This window comes from Mercurialis annua, linkage group LG8 (assembly GCF_937616625.2).
Source record: "Mercurialis annua linkage group LG8, ddMerAnnu1.2, whole genome shotgun sequence".
Lineage (NCBI taxonomy): Eukaryota > Viridiplantae > Streptophyta > Magnoliopsida > Malpighiales > Euphorbiaceae > Mercurialis > Mercurialis annua.
Window position 1 is genome coordinate 880309 of NC_065577.1, and position 16159 is coordinate 896467.

Consider the following 16159-nt stretch of genomic DNA (forward strand, 5'->3'; position numbering starts at 1 on the left):
TAATTCTTATAATTTGTATGTGACCGTTTGCAATTTTTGGCTTTGCAATTTGCGAATATATTAGATACTTAAATAATTGGTATGACAATTAAGGTGATATATAATTTACAATAGAATTTGGCATGCAATTAGTGATTTTCTAATCTTATTTAATTATGGAAAAGCTCAAAAAGTAAAAAAACTTAAGTATTTAAGAAGTGACAGAAGTCCGTCTCTTATGTACCAGAAAACCGAGGAAGGGTTGTTCTGAGGTGTGTGTTGGCGAGGCAAAAGCTATTAGAGACGGAATGTAGCTGGCGAAAAAAGTTAATCTTACCCCCTTTAATATTCTCTCAGATGCAAAGAGAGTGGTGGAACTCTTCAATACAACACATGTTAATTTAATTGTTCTTGACTGTCAATTAATGCTTAATGTGTTATCTTGTAATAGCGTCATGTCTGTTAGCATGAAGGCTAATATGGCTGCTCATTACTTAGCTAAAATGGGTATTGAAAATGCTGATCAGTATCAAGTTTGGAGGGGGTTTGTCTTCTCCAAAAAATTTTCTTTTTGTAATAGCTGGTGCATCAGTTTCTTTTTTTGAAGATAAAAATGCCAATTATTAAGTCACACCGTAAGCAATTACATTCATAAGAAATACAGGATAATTATCGAATCAAATCTCCATACGCGACAAAGAACGAGATGCTTACGCTAAACAAATGTGCTGCAATATTCACAGACCGGCTTACAAAATTAAAACATAAATTATCAAATTGCTTCACAAGCGTACATCAGTACCAGACTTTAATGGCGTCCGAAGATTGAAAATTGAATGAAATTTTGATTTTCAGCAAAACAAAAAACCCTAGTTAATATCATAATAAATGCAATTATATGAGGAAAATAATAATTTGTCAAAAATTTAAGATTTCAAACTAAAATTTTCTTATCCATTCAATTCTATATATGTTTGGTGATGGAGCTTCTTTATTTGCACCCTCAACAAAAGTCATAATGAATATTTGCTCTTCTGGCAACAATTTATTTCTTACCAAATTATGTCTCCTCACTCCCAGTCTCCCACCATGCTAACTTACGAAAGTTTTTGAACCATACATGCATTTTATATTTTATTTTAAATGTATGGACTCACTCATGGATTTTATGTGATCTTCCAAAGTATATTTCTTTCATTAATGGACCAATAAATTTGTTCATATTTTGCATATGAAACCTCAGACAAACACATTTGGACTAGTCGAGTCTATAAGCTAATACAGAATTGAATTGAATTTCTGGTAGCATGTCTTTCCTTTGACTTCAATCGAATTTTTCTTCTTCTAAAAAATCTGTAACTGTGGATTTAAGAATTTTTTATACTTGATAGATAGAAATAAACAATTATTTACAATTACTAAAGTATCATTTAATGTTATAAAATTAGTAATTGTTTATATTTAAATAGAAAATTTAATGTATCAGACTAAATAACCTTTATTTACCAATTAAATTTAAAAAATAAACTAATGGTGTCTCAACTTTTTCAAATATTTAGTTGAGCGTCTGAATTTTATTCTTAATTTGCATAAAAAATAGAGTGTATGTTACTTAATTGACCCAACAATTTAAAGTACTATTCTTAAGTGATTGATAGAGAGGAGAGGTGTAACTGAGCCAAGTCGAGCCGAAACACTGCCAAGTTTAAACTCGAGTCGACTCTAAAATTTGAAGTTTGAAACTCGATTGGAATTTGATCGAGTTTCATTTTGGGAGCTCGAACTCGATAGAATTATTGAGGCTCGAGATCAACTCAATTATCTATATAAATATTTAAAAATAATATTTTAATATTAAAATAAAGATATTATTATAAATATGTATATAAATAAAAAGGGTAAAAAGGTAAATTTATCGAAACTCGATTAGGCTCGTGGGCTCATCGAGCCAAGTATTTTGGAGATCAAACTCGACTCGATAATTAATTCGAATAGCTCGAACTCGAGCTCGATTCAATATGAGTCGAGTCGATTTCGAGTACTTTTCGAGTCAATCTCGAATAGTTCGCGAGTCAGTTAGACTCAGTTACACCCTAATAGAGACTGAGTTATTTGATTTTAAATAGCAAATTTAGGAACCATATTGGTCCTTTATTCGAAAACAATTCCTAAATTTGAATTAAATGTCACCACTCTCAATCTGCCTTATACAAACAGCCGTCTCTTTCAACTCATTTATCGATATTCTTAAAACACATCTCAATCTCCTCCGTAGATTCCTCTGTCTCTTCCTCTTTCAAGTAACCAAATTAAAATAATCACCAAATTTCAAAACTTGTTCAATTCAAGAACTCAAAACATTACCTTAAAAAAATCAAGAACTCAAAACATTACCTTCAAGAACCTAAATACTTTTTTTCTTGAATTCAAGAAGGCAAAATGAAGAACACAAACACAAAACTCATACTCCTACACCAATCTTCACTCCACAAATCTCCATCATCTTCTCATCATCGTCTCTGGCTAATCTTTGTAGTCACTTTTTTTACTTTAGCTTTCACTTACACTCTTTTCTCCACCACCATCCCCACCGTCACCCCCGCCGCTTCCTCCGCCGCTTCCACCGCCTCTCTTCCACTCTTTTTCACTACAGCCTTACTCCACTACACTTCGATTTCCAACACAACAACGCCTCACATGTCAATATCCGAACTTTCCGCCATAGCCGCCGTTCTTAAGCAATGCTCACCGTCTTGTAACTTTTTAGTTTTCGGGTTAACCCATGAAACCCTTTTATGGAAATCACTTAATTTCCATGGCCGTACAATTTTTCTCGACGAAAGTGAGTATTTTGTCGCGAATTTTGAAAAGATTCACCCGGAAATTGAAGCTTATGATATACAATACACGACGAAAGTAAGCGAAATGGATGATCTTTTATCCGTCGCGAAAACTCAAGTTAAAGATGAGTGTAAGCCTGTGCAGAATTTACTGTTTTCAGACTGCAAATTAGGTATTAACGACATGCCGAATCATATCTATGAAATTGCTTGGGATGTGATTTTAATTGACGGTCCACGTGGGTATTTCGCGGCGGCAGCTGGGAGGATGTCGCCGATTTTTACAGCTTCAGTTATAGCGAGGAGTAAGAGAGGCAGTAATAAGGCGACGCATGTGTTTGTTCATGAGATTGATAGAGAAGTTGAGAGAATATTTAGCGACGAATTTTTATGCGACGAGAATTTGGTAGAGACTGTCGATTCCTTGGGACATTTCGTCGTTGAAAGAATGGAAGCTAATAGCTTTGAGTTTTGTGAAAATTCAACTTCGTCGCCGGTATCGTCGTCGCCTTTATCAACTATATCATCCGGTGACGATGGGGATGATGATTGAATTAATTACTGGGGTGTGATTGCTTGTATCATTACATAATCCTTTACTTTTAATTTGGTTAAATATAGAATTGTAATTTTATTAGGTTTAAAATGATGAAAAGAATATCAAGTGTGAATTTTCTCAATATTCTTTTACCATACTATGTAATCATGTACTCTAATTATGAGTGTAACCGAGTCGGTCGAAACACTTTTAAAGTCGAGCTTAATTCGAACTTAAGTTCAAATTCAATTAAATTTCAAACTTGAATTTAATAAAAAAATCGGCGAGTTTATTGAGTTGAATATTTTAACTCAATACAACTTGATAATTAGTTCGAGTGATTCAAGCTCGGATGTGACTCAATTATTATCGAGTCGATTTTGAGTGTTTTTCGACTCGACTTCAAATAATTCGCGTGTTGTTACTGAAGGTTGAATATCCATATTTAGGCCAATTAATTTTAAATAATTACAAAATATAGTGATTTTCACATTTTAAGTCAAAAAAGAGGGAATTTGTGTCGGTGAAGTGAGAGATGTGGGAGACAAGATAGCTTCGTAGCTTTAGCACTTCTCTGTGTTGATAATTTTTTGAATTTGTTTTTTCTCTTTACTTTTATTTTTGAAAGGTCACGTGATGCACGTGATAAAAGCGGTGGTTAGGCCATAAAGCCAGCGCGGGAAATTGGGAATGTGTCGGTGAGTAAATGGGCTTTACTAATGGAATGAGAGAAGAGATTCTTAGCTAACTTTGAATTAAAAAAAAAAAAGAATTTGCAGAAATTACTCCATTTTTTAAAATATTTGTAAAAATATTTCGTTTTTTAAAAAATTATTTGTCTATTTTTTTTTCGAAAAATTTATTTTTTTACTTCGAAATTTATTTTTTTACTCTGAAAAAATTTGTAAAAATACTCCGTTTTTTTAAACTGTTTCAAACTGTATTATAAACGGTTTTAAAGATGTCAAAGTTTTTAAAAAATACTCTGTTATAAACTATTTGAAACTCTATTAGAAACTGTATTTGAAATCGTTTGAAACTCTATTTTTATGAAACCGTTATAAACCGTTTGAAACTCTGTTAGAAACTCTATTTGAAACCGTTTGAAATTCTATTAGAAACTCTATTTGAAACGTTTTTATAAAACAGTTTCAAATTGTGTTTTTTGAAACTTTATTTGAAACCGTTTGAAACTCTATTAGAAACTCTATTTGAAACCGTTTGAAACTCTATTAGAAACTCTATTTGAAACCGTTTGAAACTGCGGAGTAAAAAAATAAATTGCGGAGTAAAAAAATAATTTTTTTAGGTACGCTTATAAACTTTCAATTTTTGAGGTAAATCTACAAATATGTTAGTTTTTTAGGTATTCTCCTAAACTTCCCAAAAAAAATAGACGAACCAAATAATTAAAAACTTCTTTAATAAAAAAATTTAAAAAAATAAAAAATGAATTTTTCTATTTTTTTGTTTTGGAGATATAATTAGTTGTCCGTGTTAATTCTTTTTCTTTTAAATTAGTTTCGGATTAGTGATCTTATTGAAACTCGAAACTGAAACTTTAAAAATATATTGAAAGAGCCTTTACCATTGAAAATCGATCACGCCGGCAACTGTTTTTTTCTAATAAATAAGATTTAGGAATTAATTTCCCATGCGACTGATTCACAACTCTAATTGATATGAAATTGACTTAAATAGCAATTTGTTCCACTAACTTATAAACAATTGACAATTAACATATAAATTAATTGTATGGGCAAACTAGTCATAAACTTGCATATTATGGGCAATTAGAATTATTTTGGAAATTTCCCCAAAATTTGTAAATTATTTGTCTCTCAATTGGCAATTTGTCTTATTAAAATTTAAGCTAATTTTTTTAAAATGGCGCTAATTATCCATAATTAGTATATGTTCATGATTAAATTGTTCATAAAATTAATTTATATATTAATTGTCCATTGCTTATAAATTGAGGGTGCAAATTGATACTTAAGTCATATGAAATTGTATATTTATTTACGGGCTCGGGCCTATTTGAGACAACATAAAACAATCTAAGCCCAATTTACAGATCTGAGCGGATTACAGGTACCCAAACCCAGGTCAGGTGTACTATATTCTAACACAAAAGCTGAACATTTAGGACCAACAGAGCAGTTACAACTTACAAGTATGAAAATGTCGTCTGGTTCACCAAACCAATACATCAAATCATCACAACCTATGTCTCAAAAGAGCTTTATAACTAATCAAATTTCTCTTCGGTTCCAACTGATGAACATGCGGCGACGAATGAGCCTTGCAAGGCAAGAAACCGAAGAATGTAGGGTTGTAAGAACAACGAAACTTGGGACGCAAGAAAAAAGCAAAACACTCATGCCATGATCTCTGATCAGGAAGATCATGAATACAATTTTTTCTAACATCAAGAACTCCATTTCTCACAAGTTTCCTACACGACGGCCCCAATTTAGAAAAATAATTCTCTGAAAGCGATAGATTCGCCAAGTTCCCTAATTCGCATAGCATCTCGGGTACCTGACCGTACAGCAAGTTCCCGGCGAGGTTCAGCACTTCCATTTTGGCTAAACATCCGAACGACCAAGGTAAAGGGCCTGTAAACAAGTTGTTACTAGCATCAAAGAGTACTAATTCTTTCAGGAACCCTATTTCATAAGGTAGGCAACCTGTCAGGAAATTGTTCAGGAGTAAAATTTCTTTCAATGTTGAAGTTGTATTGAATATGCTTCTCGGAATTTGTCCGGTAAACTTGTTATTCGCTAGAGTAAGATAAAGAGCCGGAGTTGATCCAAGGTTTTCAGGTATTTTCAGGATGAAATTGTTGTTGTTAAGAAATAGCATGTCAAAAGATTGTGAAAATACCTGAGGGGGAACGGACCCTGTAAAAGAATTGAATCGGATATCTAGAAAAGATAGTCCGGTAATACTAAGAACCGATATAGGAAAATTTCCGAAGAAATTATTGTTGCTCAAGTCTAATTCGTAAAGAAATTGAAGATTTCCGATTTTCGGTGAAATAGTACCCGAAAAATTGTTGGAGTTTGCATGGAAGAGAGCAAGATCAGGAAATTGATCAATGAAGCCATCAAGACTAGGGGCAGAAAGCTGAAATCCATTGAAATCAATGGCAGCAAGAGCAATAGCAGAGAGATTATCAGGTGGATGATCACAGAAAAAACCTTTGTAACTACAAATGTCAGAACCAACCCAAGATTGGGTGATGTTAAGAGGATCTGAAGTGATGAGGTTCTTGAAAGTTTGAATTATAGGATATACTATGGCAAGTCTTTGGTCTAAGAATGTTAAATTTAAAATTTGTGGCAATGGAGGTGGTTGTGGTGAAGGGCATCCACAGTTTTTGCTCACTACATGAATGAAACATGTTAAGAAGAGTATTAAAATGTGGATTAGTAAGGTTTTTGTGTTTAAAGAAATGATTTTCATTTTTGATGAAGAATCAAGATGATGAGGATTGAAGAATTCGGAAACGTTAACTTGATTATATAGCATGTCCCATAATTGATGGATGGTTCATAATTTTACATGCGAACTAAGTATTTCTCATGTTATTATAGTGTGGTAGGTAATAGCTTTAATTACAAGATTGAAAACATTTCTTTTCTATATTTTGATCACTTTAGTGGATCAATTGGGTTTAAGTTATGATTGTTACATAACTTTTGGGTATTGGGATGAGCCTGAATCACTCAAATTTAGTACTCAAATTTAGTAATTTTGTTTTGAATTAATGAAAATATCTTATTGAGAAAGAACATAACATACAAATAAAATGAAATGTAAATTTATTAATTTATTACAATCTACTAAAGTATATGCATATGGGTTGGCCAATGTCCATAAGAATTGGTTTCTTAATTGATGTCCACAAATGGTTGCTAAAAGGAATCACTATGCTTTCTATTAATCTCTAAAATAATAATTCTTTGTCCATTATCCATAGATTAAGAATGTTCATAGCTCAAAAGAAAACAATGATCAAGCAGTTTAAAAGACAATTAGTGCGCCAATAAGAAGGGATGTGCCATAGTGACTTGGTATGATGAAGTTTGTTGTGTGCTCTAATGTCATGCATAGCTCATTCCGATGATTTTAGTTTTAACAAAGGCTCAACGCACCTTTCGAATTGATAACACAAAATCATTTAACACAACTTTTTATTTTTTTAAGCAATAAATTTCAAAATTCTTTTTTTTAGATCCGAATACCTTATAATATATTTTTATTTCAAAAAATAGATTTAGAATAATTTTATCATAATAATTAGAAACGTCTTTAATTTGATTTGCATCCCTCACCTTTAATTTGTATATTGCACGTTTTAAAATATAATTATTGGGTAATCTGATCCAAAAAAAAAAAATTGGAATTAGTTATTTAAAGAAGTACAAATTGAATTAAATTTTATATCACAAGTTTAGAAGGAACGTTTTCAGTGAAGTTTTAAAAAATAAAGATAAAGACTGAGCTCATGCCGAAAATAAATTTTCATTCTGTCACTATTTTTATGCTGGACTAAAACGAGTTATATTAAGAAAAAATTAGAATAAATACTCCATTTTCAAAAATAATTTGATTTCCTACCTCAATAAGAAAAAAATAAAGAAAATTCCTCACCTTTTTATTGTTTTTATTTTTTTATTCTAACACATATTTATATTATAATTATACCTAATTTTTATTATTATTTTACTCTAGTCATATTTTTTTTTACTCTCAAGTGATAACTAATGTCATGCATAGAGAAAATAATGTTTGATTATCATATCGTTATTATAATATTATCATATGATACCGAGATGATAATATTTATGGTACCTAGATGATAATGTTATGATAATATCTATTATTATGTTATGATAAAACAATGTCTAATTATCATGTGTATGTCGTTATCATAACACTGCAGTATGATAACTAGATAATAATTGTATGATAACCTACGAAAAATAAAATACAGAAGTGTTTGTGATAACCAGATGATAATGGAGTAAAATCATGAATATTTTAATATCCAGAGTAAAAACATAAATCTGGAAAAAACATAAGGTATTTTCTGTAACTTTTCCGTGTTGAGGTATAAAGTGCAAATATTTTCTTTTTGGAGTAAATACCTAAACTTCCCATTTAACAAAAAAATAAAAATTAAAAGATTAAATAGAAAAAAATTTAAAATTAAAAGTTTCAATTTTAATGAAATACGAACAAAATTTAAAAATTTAATAAATATAGTTTATGAGTTAAATTATATATATATATATATATATATATATATATATATATATATATATATATATATATATATATATATATATATATATATATATATATATATATATATATATATTTTATCACAATTTACATAAATATTTCTAACCTTTTGTGTTCAATTTTGATTTTTCTTTTTCGTTGACGTCTACTTTTAGGATCCACTCTTAGTCTTCTCAACTTTTCTCGTCAAAGCCCATTACAAAAGTTTCCGGCCCCACTTGCCCCTTTAGCGAGTATGAGAGGCGAGCTGGCTGTATTTTACACAAATTGTCACAAGAATTCATTTGCAAAAATTAGAAAGTCAGATTGAAACTAAAGAAAAGGCAAATTATACTAAGCTATGAACTTGCATTTGCTGGAAAACGAATCACATTGAGTAATTCAATTATATTTCACAAACAATTATGAAACTATAAGCCTATATAAGTATCATTTCATAGAAACATACCGTGGCGGAATAAGACTCCGATTCAGAAGAGGTTAATTTTTTCTATTCTCATCAACAAGAAATTTTTGTATGAACCAAGTTCACCACATAGAATTTCATCAGCATAAACCCAATAAAAGTTCATTCCCAAGCAATGTGAAATGTACAATTTGATTTTAATTTCAACAAACACAATAGTTCTTGATTTCGCCCCTGAATATAGACGGGTCTAATTTCTTTTTCAAACTCGAACCTTATTATTCGGGGTGAGAGCATTGTACGATATTGGTGGAGCTGCAGCAATGCCGGATTGCCGATAAATACTTTTTTGTCTCAGGAACGTTCTCGAATACATTTTTCTCAATGTACATGACATCGAGATTATAACGAATGACATTCGTTTTCCAATACGGCAAATCCTAGAGGATATTCTTTTTATTCCAACCATAACTTTTCGATTTCACGACATTATTTGTCAATTTAGCGACGGATTTAGTAATCCGTCGCTAACTTTGGCCAAAACATTGGCACTAAACTTTGCCGCCAAGCTCCCGTCACTTTAGCAACGGACTGCTGGCGGATTCGTCGCTAAAGTGTTTTTGCGACAGATTTGATGTCCGTCGCAAAACAATGAAATTAGCAACAGATTTTATGTCCATCGCTAAAATCCGTCGCTAATTGACTATTTTTTAGTAATGAAATAAGTATTTTATCGACAAATTTCAAACAAAAAGGTTGTTTGATTCAACATTAAATATTTCATGAGGCCTATATAGTAGTTAATCATATTTTACCTAAAACAGATAATGAGTTCAAAAATAATCAAATATCCTTGCTACATTGTTACATATTGTACTACCATTTAGTAGCTACTAGAAACACTGCTTGCTGCGAAGACCTTGGAAAGCTTGACCACTTCTCAGCCAATTTCATACCATATTTATGGTTAGAATTACGTATGATCATCTTGTCCAATATCCTTGAATTCTTGAGCAGAAACTGGAGATATTCGATTACAACTCGAGTTCTTATCAGGCCGGATATCTCGATGGTCTTGAGATGGGTATCCAAACAACTTGGTATCTCTGCATTTGTCCAATAACCCTTTCTGTAACGATCAGATTTTGACTGCAGATAACAATTTGTCTTAGCCTGACAGTTAATGACTAGAAGTGTATTCTAAGCTGAAGCAAAAAAGATTAGAAAGTAACTACATACCTTACGGGATCTACCGTAGTCGAAAAATATAACGAACTTCTCCAGCTTATGTGAGCATTTGAGAACGCTTTCAATCCCACGGAGGTACTCTTCACCGCGACAGTCGACATCAAAAGATTTCAAATTTGATAATAGAGACGCCATAACATCCATCCTCAATGTTGAGAGAGCCTTAGCATGGATACATGGCATCCAGAAATCACTATCAATTTATATTTGTCATTCCAGGCAAAATGAAAAGCAAAAATGTCTTGACTCTTTACAGCATGTTATCGTAATCTTTTTGTTGATTTGGGAAGCCACATCATTTTCGGAATTTCTGAAGAGTTCTTAGAAATGAAAACGAAGAACCACAACATAAAACTTGACAAGTTTCCAGGCAGTACACACATTAATTACTGAATGATATGTAACCATTATGATAGAAAATGATAACCACTGACTGAAAAAAAAAAACTAGTAAAAATTAGAAACAAATAGAATGACATTGTCTACAATGATATAATATCAATAACAAACAGAGTTGGATGAATTTACTTGCAAAAGAGAAAAGAGAATATATGTTACCTGAGTGCATAAATTTGTTAATTGTAGTTGCTTAGCAGGAAGAACATTCTCAACGAGCTCCTCGACCATATGTGGACTCTTCTTTATATATTCATACTCATCATCTATAGCTTCAAAATCCAGGGTAGCTTTAACTAAAGATGACATATTCATCAACTTAAACTTGAAAAATTCCCAGCTGCAGCAAATTCTCAATGTCTCAACATAAGGACCCACAATTTTAAGATCAAAGTAGTACCCGTAACACTCAGGATCATATTCTTTAACGTATATGACCAACTTTTTCAAGTTAGGTTTTAAAGATAAGTCGAGCGAATTGATTTTGTAGCAGAAGGCCAGTTGCAAGCATTCAAGAACTGGAGTCCCAGACAAAATATTTTGAATGACTTCATCATTCAAAGTTGCTCGCACTATGGTCAACTCTTTGAGGGCCGACAATGAAATTCTCCCATCAGGCACAAATTCACAAAGCGTAGTATTTAAAACTCGGATATGGGAATTAGAGTATAGGAACTGAGGCAACAAATAACGAGCATGCCTTTCATTAAATTCTAATATAAGCGACTTAACTGCCTTTCCCACAGCGAATAGAAGCCACGACTCAATTGAAGGATACAGTTCGTGTGAACTCGAAATTTGGATGAAGAATTCATTGAGCTTTGAAGAAGAGTGGAGGGCTAGTGTTTTTTCGACCACTCTTTTTACGAGTTTTGATCGAATAGAGTCATAAGATTGAGAGATAATGATATTAGGCACATAGGTCCAAAGAAGTTGCCATCTTTTGGACAAAATTGAAGTCTTTACACATAATTTGGTGGATGGCAAAAACGAGAGGACATGGATGATAACGGCATCAGGCAACTCACTGATGTGATCTTCTCCGACAGATTCGAGTTTCCTATTAGCTTTCTTCTTCTTCTCATTCTTCATTTCTACAATTACAAGGTTACAAAACATGGAAAAAATCATTGAGCACCCAACTTTTCATTTGACAAACAAAAATATACTGTGGACCTAGAAACAGAAAATTAAAGACTAGCCATTTAACAAGAAAATATCAATTTCACATATAAAAGCATATACATATAGCTAAAAGATTTAACAAAAATGATGTGGACCTAGAAACAGAAAATTAAAGACTAGCCATTTCTACAAACACTAGATACAACAAGATGAAGCAGTAACTCACAATTACAAGTTCACAAAACATAGACAACTAGGTAGCACGGGAAAACCGGACACTTGGAGACGGATACGGCGAAACGGTCTTATTTTAAGGTTTCCTAGGTTACAATTGAGGTTTTGTGTCCGAAACGCCAAATGCCCGACACGTTTCCGAAACGGGAAACATTGCTTAAGTGAAGTATCCGTGCTACCTAGATAGACAAAATCATTGAACACCTACAACCCAACTCAACTTTTCATTTGACAAAACAAAACAAAATTATAATGTGGACCTATAAACAGAAAATTAAAGACTACCCATTTAATAGTATGCAACAAGAAAATATCAATTTCACATATAAAGTAAAAGATTTAACAAAAAAGTGTCCATTTTTAATACTTGAAATGCGTACTTGTACAGATGAATTTTGAAGAAATTAAAGAACTAACCTGTACGATAAACTAGACTGTAATACCACTCGTCACGGCCACCGGAAATATGATTGACGGTAAGTAAGCAGAGACAAAGGGAAAAGAAAGGGTTGCTGCAAAAAAAAATTTAAAAATTTTAATGAGAAAAACTAAAATTTTGCCGTGAAGAGGCTCAGATATTTCCCTCCATTTTGGAAATAAAAAACTGAAAAATCGGAAGACTATAAATTAGGGCATGAATATTGATATTTTATATATTTAAAATTGAATTTTTTTTTTCCAAAGATAAATCCATTGATGAAGATTAAAATTACAAAATAAGGATGAAAGTCATATCACAAAAATTTTTTATATGATCTTTCAAGGTTTGAATAAACCAAATAAAGGCAAACAATCCATGATACAAGCAAATATAAAAAGAGATCTAGTCGTGGATCTCGTAAACTTAACACAACGATGAACAAAAGGTATAATTTAAATACCAGGGTTTTGCAAATTAAAGAGCCTAATATCTTGAATGTGGAGACCTATAAGTAGAGAAATTCTTAGGTAGATTCAGTCCACCACGTCATCCGTGTACTAAACCTATCACATAATGACACGTCATTAAAATGATGGCAATCTTGTAATATTACTATTCAAATGTGTAAATAAGTAATAAACGAATTTATAAGATTGTCATCATTTTAATGATGTGTTATTATGTGATAGGCTTAGTCCACGGATGACGTGGTGGACTGAGTCTACCTAAGAATCTCTCCTATGAGTAAGTAAAATAGCAAGTTGCTAAATTATGGATTCAAATATATGCTTTCTCTCTCTCAATTATATATAAAAAAACAAAGGGTTAACGCGCTCCCTGAACTTGCGGTCATTTAATCCAGTTTTAACTTGTTTGAGCAATAAACCCCAAAACTTTTCATTTCTGATTCAAATTGCCTTAAAATTATATTTTTAAAATGCGTAAAATACAAATTGAAGGTGAGGGATGCGAAAAAAGAATTAGAAAGTTCACTAATTGTCGATAAAATTATCGTAAATTTATTTTTTTGTAATAAAAATGTAAATTATAAGGTAATTTGACCCAAAAATGAAGAGTTTAGTTGCTCAAACAAGTTTAAATTGGATTAAATGATCCCGAGTTACAAGTTCAGGGGTCGCGTTGACCCTTTGTTCATATATAAAAAGTAAAATAATATTAGTAACCGCATTGCAGCTGTTGGTACGATTTGTACAAATTTTTCGGATTCTATTACTTATTGTAGTTCTCATCGTTTTTCAGAAATAGCATATCATCAGATATTGCGGAGGCATTGGGTATGCCATTATGATTGCTTCTCAATTTGGACTAACCAATAATTTTCTTAATTGCTGGCATTATGATTGCTTCTCAATTTTCTTCATTCAGGCTTGTAATTTCTAAAAAAAAATCCATAGAAAGAGGTAAATGATCTATTATGATATTAATATTTTATTTAGTTATTTAGTAATGTATGAGATGCAATTTGGCTGTATTTTGCATAAATTGTCACAAGAATTCCTTTGCGAAAATTGGAAAATCAGATTGAAACTAAAGTAAAGGCAAATTATACTAAGTTATGAACTTGGATTTGCTGGATAACAAATTACATTGAGAAATTCAATTATTCATGAACAATTATGAAACTATAAGCCTATATAAGTATCATTCATAGAAACACAAATATGTACGAGATATAGACAGTGGCAGAATCAGGATTCCGATTTAGAGGGTGCGGATTCTTCATTCCTAAGCAATGTAAGATTCACTATAACAAGGCACTTTGATTTTAAATTCAAGAAACATCAATACTCCCTGATTTCGCCCCTGGATATAGACGGGTCTAATTTCTTTTTCAAACTCGAATCTTATTATTCGGTGTGAGAGCATTGTACGATATTGGTGGAGCTGCAGCAATGCCGGATTTCCGATAAACACTCTGTGTTCCTTTCACATACCCGTTTATCTGGCAAGGTATATAAAGCATCGATTTCTCGTTACTATATTGCCTCCGCGTCGAAAAGAACTCGATACATTCTTGCGGCGGTTTCTGATTGGGAAGCCCTAAAATGCAGTTATCTTTCACATCAAGAATGTTCATCTGAATCAAGTTTCTGCATTGGGATCCGACACCAGTAAGATAGTTTCCGGCCAACGAAAAGCTTTGCAGATTCGGAAGTGTACACAAAATTTCAGGTACCGGACCGTGAAATTGGTTCCTGGCTAAGTTCAAGAACTCAAGATTCGCCAAACATCCAAAGGAATATGGAATCGGGCCTGTCAGGGCATTACAGCTGAAATCAAGAACTGTAGTTTTTCTCAGAAACCCTATCTCGTACGGCAAACTACCAGTTAACTTGTTATTCAAGAAAAGTGCCTCACGAAGATTTTTAGCATTTCCGATGCTTCTCGGAATTGGACCGGTGAAACGATTATTAGCAAACGTAAGATATGATGCCGGAGTGTTTCCGATGTTATCAGGAATATTCCGATCAAATTGATTGTTGTTCAAGAAAAGATAATCTAAATCAAGATCGAACACTTGGTTCGGAAGTGAACCGTAAAAAGTGTTGAATCTAAGGTCTAAGAATGTTAAATTCTTTGCTTGAAGAACTGGCATCGGAAACCCGCCGGAAAATTTGTTGTTACTGAGATCAAGCTCGTATAAGAAATTGATGTTCTTGGTATTTATACGTTGTGGAACACCGCCGGTGAAATAATTTGAGTTTGCATGGAAGATTGATAAATCAGGTAACTGATCAAGAAAAGAATTGACCTGCAAATTTGGACCGTTAAAATTGTAGCCGTTAAAATTTGCGGCTGCTAATGAAAGAACTCCATTGTCAGGCCGTGCTTCACAAGCAAAGCCCTTGTAAGTTGCACAGACATTGTATACACCTTCTTTCCATGAATCTGTTATACAAAAAGGATCGTCAGTAATAGTTTTCTTGAATTTCTGAATTGTTTTGTAATCTCTTATAATATTTGGAGGAAGCTGCGGTTTTCGCGGCCGAGGTGGCGGAGGAGGAGGAGGACACATAGGTGGAGGTGGAAGCGGTGGTGGACACACCGGTGAAGGAGCCCCGTCGACATCTTCAGGAGGAGGAGCTGGAGGAGTGTAGCCGCCTCCGCCACCGATGATAATCTCTAAAGCTTCTCTTTTCGGTGGTTCAATCTTAACATTATCGGAAGAACAAGAATGGAAAATGAGTGTGAAAATCAAGAACCAAGAATAGCAAGAAATGCTATTCATATCTTATTATTTAATTTAATTTAATTTAATTTTTGAATCTTAAGAGAGTACTAATTATAATGGTATAGCTAAAAAGATAAAGGAAGAATTATAGAGCTAATGGAGAAGACTATAATTTGTATAAGTCAAGATTCCGAAGCTTTACAAAATGATGCCAGCCACAAGGAAAAAATTGGCTTGGTGTGAGATTAATTGTTGTGCTTTCATTATCAAGAAAGGTATATAGTAGTATGAGATAAAAATAATTAACTCTTATCAATCTGTGTGATCTAATTAGATTTTTACCTTTCTTTTATTGTGGTTATCATCGTTTCATTTTTTATTTTTTTTGGTGACGAGGACTCACTCTACTGAGCCGAAACTCAATATCATTGTCAAACGGGATGTGAACCGCCCGCAAGCCCAC

The 16159-nt window shown here is 32.6% G+C and overlaps 4 protein-coding genes across 4 annotated transcripts; 1 reads left to right on the forward strand and 3 right to left on the reverse strand.

Annotated features, from left to right (window-relative positions):
• Positions 1–2170: 2170 nt before the first annotated feature.
• Positions 2171–3499, forward strand: LOC126659502 (protein IRX15-LIKE-like). Its single transcript, XM_050352793.2, has one exon. It carries the CDS (start codon positions 2419–2421, stop codon positions 3370–3372), a length of 954 nt encoding a protein of 317 aa, XP_050208750.1. The 5' UTR covers positions 2171–2418; the 3' UTR covers positions 3373–3499.
• A 1853-nt stretch (positions 3500–5352) lies between these two features.
• Positions 5353–6918, reverse strand: LOC126659935 (uncharacterized protein At4g06744-like). Its single transcript, XM_050353267.2, has one exon. The coding sequence runs from the start codon at positions 6892–6894 to the stop codon at positions 5578–5580; it is 1317 nt and encodes a 438-aa protein (XP_050209224.1). The 5' UTR covers positions 6895–6918; the 3' UTR covers positions 5353–5577.
• Positions 6919–9820: 2902 nt separating this feature from the next.
• Positions 9821–13001, reverse strand: LOC126659521 (F-box/LRR-repeat protein 25-like). The gene is made up of 5 exons (XM_050352811.2): positions 12964–13001; positions 12500–12594; positions 10886–11817; positions 10319–10489; positions 9821–10228 (listed from the first exon to the last, which is right to left on the reverse strand). Exons 3-5 carry the CDS (start codon positions 11813–11815, stop codon positions 9956–9958), a joined length of 1374 nt encoding a protein of 457 aa, XP_050208768.1. The 5' UTR covers positions 11816–11817; positions 12500–12594; positions 12964–13001; the 3' UTR covers positions 9821–9955.
• A 1056-nt stretch (positions 13002–14057) lies between these two features.
• LOC126660184 (uncharacterized protein At4g06744-like) lies at positions 14058–15818 on the reverse strand. Its single transcript, XM_050353531.2, has one exon. The coding sequence runs from the start codon at positions 15751–15753 to the stop codon at positions 14356–14358; it is 1398 nt and encodes a 465-aa protein (XP_050209488.1). The 5' UTR covers positions 15754–15818; the 3' UTR covers positions 14058–14355.
• Positions 15819–16159: the final 341 nt, after the last annotated feature.

Coding starts and splice junctions, on each gene's coding strand:
- LOC126659935 (XM_050353267.2), bottom strand. CDS start 6,894: ATGCTATATAATCAAGTTAACGTTTCCGAATTCTTCAATCCTCATCAT.
- LOC126659502 (XM_050352793.2), top strand. CDS start 2,419: ATGAAGAACACAAACACAAAACTCATACTCCTACACCAATCTTCACTC.
- LOC126659521 (XM_050352811.2), bottom strand. CDS start 11,815: ATGAAGAATGAGAAGAAGAAGAAAGCTAATAGGAAACTCGAATCTGTC. Junction 10,490..10,885: donor TAACAAATTTATGCACTCAG/GTAACATATATT, acceptor ATCCATGCTAAG/GCTCTCTCAACATTGAGGAT. Junction 10,229..10,318: donor ACTACGGTAGATCCCGTAAG/GTATGTAGTTAC, acceptor TGTTATCTGCAG/TCAAAATCTGATCGTTACAG.
- LOC126660184 (XM_050353531.2), bottom strand. CDS start 15,753: ATGAATAGCATTTCTTGCTATTCTTGGTTCTTGATTTTCACACTCATT.